At 41.1% G+C, this 6,522-nt stretch overlaps 1 protein-coding gene across 1 annotated transcript; it reads right to left on the bottom strand.

The window, feature by feature from the left end:
• Window positions 1-2,432: 2,432 nt before the first annotated feature.
• On the bottom strand, window positions 2,433-5,310 carry LOC112706541 (DEAD-box ATP-dependent RNA helicase 21). The gene has a single exon (XM_025757905.3). The coding sequence runs from the start codon at window positions 4,936-4,938 to the stop codon at window positions 2,767-2,769; it is 2,172 nt and encodes a 723-aa protein (XP_025613690.1). The 5' UTR covers window positions 4,939-5,310; the 3' UTR covers window positions 2,433-2,766.
• Between the last annotated feature and the right edge of the window lie 1,212 nt (window positions 5,311-6,522).

The raw sequence follows: 6,522 nt of genomic DNA, 5'->3' as shown, positions 1-6,522 counted from the left end.
TGATGAGACAATTCTTTTGGAAGGGTCAGATTGATGGGAGGGGATTATCCCTTGTGAATTGGACTAAGGTTGTCACTCCGAAAAAACACGGAGGCCTAGGGTTTGACAACTTTTTTACTGCAAAGAAAAACCATGGGTACAACTCCTAACTAAAAACTATCTATCTACTAGAAAAGGTTTTGTGGGAGTTGTTGAGGCTTCTTATGTTTGGAAAAGTGTGATAAAAGCGTTCAATAGCTTGAAAGAGGGGTTTTGCGCGGTGCTGTAGTACTTTGGTTCAATCCTTGTGGTTTGATCAATGGTCTCTTTTAAGTAAGCTTACGGACTTAATTCCTTACTAACTTCCAACTTTCTCTTGATGACGTTATTTGCAATGATTGATGGGATCTTAGCAAGCTCTATTCTTCTCTTCCTCATCATATCCATATGTCCCTAATTGAGTTGCATGTTTCTGGTAACAACCATTATGGCCTAGGGTGGATTTGGGTTGCTGCCTCAACAAAGGAGTATTCTTCTAGAAGTGAATATCTTTGGCTGACAAAAAGAAAATTTCAATGAATTGAAAGTGAAGACTGGAATTGGTTATGAAAGACTTTCATCCTAGAGAATACTTCTCAAAATACTTCTCTCTTAAATACTCTGATAGATATAATACTGACTTAGGCGTCAGAGATGGATAGTTAAAATTATAATAATTTTAGTTGTTAATCTTAATTTTATATATATATAATAGAGATGAATAGTTAAAATTATTGGAACATTAATATTATAGAAAACGAGAATTGTTGTGATAAGAATGGGACGTGGATGTCCATTCCCATGTGAAACTCACATTCTCAAGAGAGAATGTATTTAATAAGATTGAAAAAGTTACCTTTCTGTATGCACATAAATAGGACCCTAAGTCTCAGACAAATACACACATCAATAAAATCATCTCTTCTCTCTCTACGAAACTTTTCTTTCTCTTCATATTATAAATATAGTATTAATATATAAATCATAGTTATTATGATAGGGTGATATTAATATTAGTGAATATTAATACTAGAGTCTTTCATTTATATTTCTTTATTTTATCTTCCTTATTTAGTTATTTTATAACAAGAATTTTCAAGTGTTCGAAAGAGAAGCTTCCTATATTATATGTTAGTAGTATTTAATAGAGTTTTATGCATACCCAAGTACATAATACATATCATCATATGTAATATGTTCGATGTAGTTGAATCAAATAATCATGATGATACAAAGAAACACAGAAGTGTACGTACGGAATGTCCTGCAACAACAATGGGCTTTCTTGTCGGAGTAGATGACAAGTTTGTCTTGAATATATGTATGGCATGAGATTCTCTCATTGACTTGGCAGCGCCGCAGTGGCGTCTTATGCTTTTCTGTTATCTTGTTACCGAGTCAAACGAGGGAAGGGATGCATTTCTTGCGATGCCTTAGTATTCATCTAACATAGTGGCAGCAGTACTTGTGTACTCTACTGAATATTGTGATTTAAACCCACCAGTCTCCACATCATTATCATAACAGTCAACATCAGTTTAGATTTTAGAACAAGAAAAACACAATCTTGAACGGAAACTTTATTTGTTTATTTCTTTTAGAAACAATTCAGGCAACAAATCACGATGGTGCATGGTGATATTGCTCGGGCTAGAAATCATTACTCTACAACAATAATATTGGATGCATCTTTGAAATGCAGTGAAGTTATTTGTTCCACTGGTTGAACTAATTTACTTGGATGAGCCTCAATGGATCTCACGGTAACAGTAGCTTATAAATGGACTGTGCTGTACTTGAGACATGTTCTGCAATCTGCATCAACATCATTTACCCGTGGCCGTTGCTTGCAAATATGTTTATTTTGAGGACTTTTGCATAATTAGTATTGTGACAGATTGATGATCTCTTTAGTGCAAATGATGGAAACTCTGGTTATTTTCTCATTCGCCGTTCCTTGTGGATCCATGGCATTATAGTAAATAGTAAGTTTTCATGCTTCCCTAACAGGGTCAAGGGCTCACACACATGCAATTCGTCAAAGTTTCGCGAATATTATTTACCAGTGTGTATAACTTGTACATGCTGAAGTGAACGCTTCCTAAGGGGTGAATTGTGTTACTATAACCTCTGAAACTTCACAAAGAAGACAGTAGTAACGAAATCAGAAAGTTGGCTTGCAGTTTCACGGCAAATTAACACGCACCAAAAGATAAAACTGGGGCAATGGAGTAACACGTAATGGGTTAATAGCCGAGGGGAAGAAAAGTGAAACTAACCGAAACGGAAGCACGCGTAACACAAGATGGTTAGTATTTTACGCGCACACAACCATAGCCCATTCATACTTTGACATAATCATATTTTCAGATGCTGGTTTTGAGTCTTGACCAGAAGTCCAGAACCAAAACATATAATAACAAGTGGTAACAGATATTAAAAATAAGACAGCAACGTTTGTAGCACAAGAATCTGAGGACAGAAATTAAAACCAAGGAGCAAAAATAAGTTGTGGTCCTCATCTAAAATTACCCATTCCTGTTAGAAATAATAAGCAGGATAATAACTCTGAGCTCTTGCTAAGTTGAATACGGATACAGTAATAACAACAATAACAGAATAAAAAGTCTGTTGTACCTAAAATTTTATACAAGACCCGCAAAATGCTCATGCTCATGCTCATGCTAATTGCTGAACAAAACCTCGTATGACCTGCAAAGCGGATTCCCATGAAGCCAAAAAAGTTGTCTAATGTGCAAACACAGTGTCATTTCGTCTAGGTGGTCTGTCGGGAATAGTCCCTGGCTTGAACTTGGAGGCTTCGTGCCTTGCCAATTCAGGTGGAACAGGGCTGTTGCTTTGAATAAGCATCTGTTTGAGGTCATAGAAGACATCAGTGTCCTGAAGAGTGAGGAATGTTGTTGCCACACCAGTCTTTCCAGCACGACCAGTACGCCCAATGCGATGCGTGTACATTTCAATGTTCCCAGGCATATCATAGTTTATCACATGAGCCACATCGGGTATGTCAATACCACGTCCGGCAACATCTGTGGCAACAAGAACATTGTATCTCTTGGTCCTAAACCCTTCCAGACTAATCTCTCTCTGCTCCTGCGACTTCCCTCCATGCAATGTAGTCACACGATACCCTTCCTTGTCCAAATTCTTGGCAACCATATCCGCATTCTTCTTGGTGTTAACAAACACAATTGCCGTCTTGTCATTAAGCTCATCAAGCAACCTTTGAAGCTTATGGAATTTCTCAGATTCCTTCATCATTATCACATGTTGGCTGATCAAGTCAGTTGCCTTTCCGGCAGTGCCAATGGTCACCACAACAGGATTCCTCAGATACTTCCTAGCAAGCCTCTCCACTGCTGGAGGCATGGTGGCACTGAACATATAAGTGGTCCTATAAATCTTCTTCTCATCAAGCTCCTCATCTTCATTCTCAGGTTTCAAGTTGCTGGAAGGCATGGCATCCAAGACACCCATCACCTGTGGCTCAAAACCCATATCAATCATGCGATCCGCCTCATCGAGAACAACATAATTGCATTGGTTCAGCACAGCATATCGCCGCTCTAAACAATCTATCAAACGACCTGGAGTAGCAATGACAATCTCACAGCCTTGCCTAATCTTAAACCCTTGTTCCTCAATGGACTGACCACCAACAATGGAGACAACCTTAATACCCAAATACTGAGCAAACTTAACAGTCTCATCCTCAATCTGCTGGGCAAGCTCGCGAGTCGGAGCCATAACAACAGCATAGGGACCCTCAGCCTCATTCTCCTCACTCATGGGGGGAAGCCTAGTAATGTAACTCAACATGGGAAGAACAAAAGCAGCAGTCTTACCGGAACCGGTCTCGGCAATGCCAATGACATCACGCTGCTGCAAGCCAAGGGGAATTGCAGCCATCTGAATGGGGGAAGGGGTCTTGTACCCAGCCTTCTCCACCGCCTTCAGAAGCTCATTGCTGAGCTTGCTCTCTACCCAGCTCCGCATGGGGCGAGGTATTTTGGAACCCTTGTAGGAGATGTTGTAGTCCTCCCTGAAGATACGCCAATCCCTCTCCGTCATTTCCTCAAGCTTCTTCTCGCTCCAATGGCGGTCAACCCTCATGTCGAAGGTGTCGTAGAGGTCGGCAGCAGCCTCCTTGCGGCGCTGGGCATCGGCCTCCTCGGGCTTCTCCTCCACGCCGTCCTTGCGACGGATCTGCTCGCGCATCTCCTTCTCGTTCTTGGCGGCGAGCTTCTTCTGCTCGCGGCGGTCCATGCCGGCGCGGAAGCCGCGGCCGAAGAGGAGCTGAGCCTCGTGAGGGTTCTGGTAGAGGGAGTTCATGTCGCGAGATGTGTCCTCGGTGTTCTCCCAGTCGAAGGAGAAACGAAACTTCTCGCTGGGCTTGATCACGCGCTTCTTCGGCTTCTTCGAACCAAGGTACTGTTCTTTGATGGATTCGAGCTCCTTCTCGCGCTCCCGCTCCGCCAATTTCTCCAACCGTGCTCGTTCCCGAGCCCTACTTTCCTCTTCGCGCTCCCTCTCTCGGTTCCGTCGCTCCGCCTCGCGGTCCCGATCGCGTGCCCTATCGCGCTCCCGTTCCCGTTCCCGTTCTCGTTCGCGGTCTCTGTCCCTGTCCCTATCCCTATCCCTGTCCCTGTCGCGGTCGCGGTCGCGGTCGCGCCGATCGGAGTCAGCGGAGGGTTTGGAATCGGCCGCGGAATCGGAGGAAGGTCGATTACGAGAAAGGAGCTGCTCTTGGCGGCGCTTCTGGTTGGCGATTTCCTCCTGACGGCGCTGGAGTGCCAATTGCTCGCGCTGGGCTTTGGTAAGGAAGACAGGCTTGGATGGTGCGGCAGAGTTGGTGGCGGCGGCGGGGGGTAAGGTAACGTCATCGATTGAGGGTTTCATGGCAGTTGGCTGTGCTCCTATGAAGTAACAGAAAAGGAGGAAAAGGGATCGCTTGGTTAATTGCAGGAGGGGACAAGAGAACACACCAAAAGACAAGAGTAGCTCAACACCAACGATCAAGGATTCCACACTCTTCCTTCTATGTTCTTTCAGTGTCAATCCTTTCCCCCTCCCTTTCCAGTTTCTTCTCCTCCTTTTTTTGTTTGATTTCTGAAAAGGACAGAGTTCAGGCCCATTTTATAACAGAAAGCATATATTCCCATTTGGGTCCATGTAGCTTTTAAAGTCCATTAAAATATGATGTTGGACCAAAAAAGAAGAACAAAAACATACAGGATGGTTTTGATTAACTTGCCTCATTACATCATCAAAAAAAAAAAAAACTTGCCTCATTACCAACCAACTTGGGTTGGTTGAGTGGTAAGTTCACTCTTGTGCATGCAGCAACCTATTAACCAGCGGCAGACCTTTAAATAAAGTTCAAATCTACAACGTATTAGTCATTGACCTGTCGACTTGAGAGATACTGTAAAAAAAAAAAAAAAGCTTGCCTCGTTACCTCCTAATATTTAATTGCTTATGTTACTATGCTTGTGATTCGTCTTGTGAGTTGTGATTTTATACTCCTCTAAATCACACAATGTATTATGTTATAAGTATGATTAAGAAGTAAAAGGAGTACTGCACATACAAGTCATTTGATTTACAACTCATATAAGTTAGGAGAAATTTAACAAAAAGCACGATGGCCCATATACGATTTCTATGGCGTGCTTCGCGTTCTTCCTTCTCCTCCTCCTCTTCCTTCTTCTTCTCCTTCTTCTTCTCCTACTCTTCTTCTTCTTCCTCCATGAAAACGAGTTTCTTGTTAAATTTGTTCGATCTCCTTCGTGCATTTTCTCTTTGCCTTTTCATTCGTTATTTTATCTGCGTTTATCATTTGTATTCTTGCTTCGATTTTTTTTCTATTTTCATGGTTTCTGAAATCAAGCTTTGAAATCGTTTTGCAGATAATGGAACTTCAGAAATACACCCAAACGATTACAGAAATACACCCAATCGATTACAGAAATACACCCAAACGATTATAGAGATACACCAAAGGATTACATAAATACATCCAAAGGATTACAAAAATACACCCAAAGGATTTAAAAAATACATCCAAAATTCGTTGAAGTACACCTTATGCATAATTCAGAACTCTTCCTCTTTCTCCTCCTCATCTTCTACTGCTGCTTCTTCTTCTTCATTTTTTTATTTCATATTCTCATAATTCTTTTTGGGAGGAAAAATCAAATAAAGAAGAAAAAAATACAAAATGTTGCAAAATCAAAAGAAGAACGAGGAGAAACACGACGAGGAATATGAAACAATTCAAAAACAAAGAAGAAGAAGAAGAAGAGGCACGGAAAAAGAAGAAGAATGAGAAGAAAAAGATGAGGCATTGAGAAAAAAAAAAGAAAAAAAATAAATGACTTGTATGATTTGTATGGAAAAACGCTTGTATGTGAAAAATTTCTAAAGAAGTAATCATATGAGAAAATAATTTTAAACCAGTTAACAAAATTATTAAGAAAGATT

The sequence above is a fragment of the Arachis hypogaea genome, chromosome 1 (assembly GCF_003086295.3).
Source record: "Arachis hypogaea cultivar Tifrunner chromosome 1, arahy.Tifrunner.gnm2.J5K5, whole genome shotgun sequence".
NCBI classification, from domain to species: Eukaryota; Viridiplantae; Streptophyta; class Magnoliopsida; order Fabales; family Fabaceae; genus Arachis; species Arachis hypogaea.
This window is presented reverse-complemented; position numbering and strand designations above follow the sequence as displayed.

What these genes read in the sequence shown, in the direction of transcription:
- LOC112706541 (XM_025757905.3), bottom strand. Translation starts at nt 4,938, where the DNA reads ATGAAACCCTCAATCGATGACGTTACCTTACCCCCCGCCGCCGCCACC.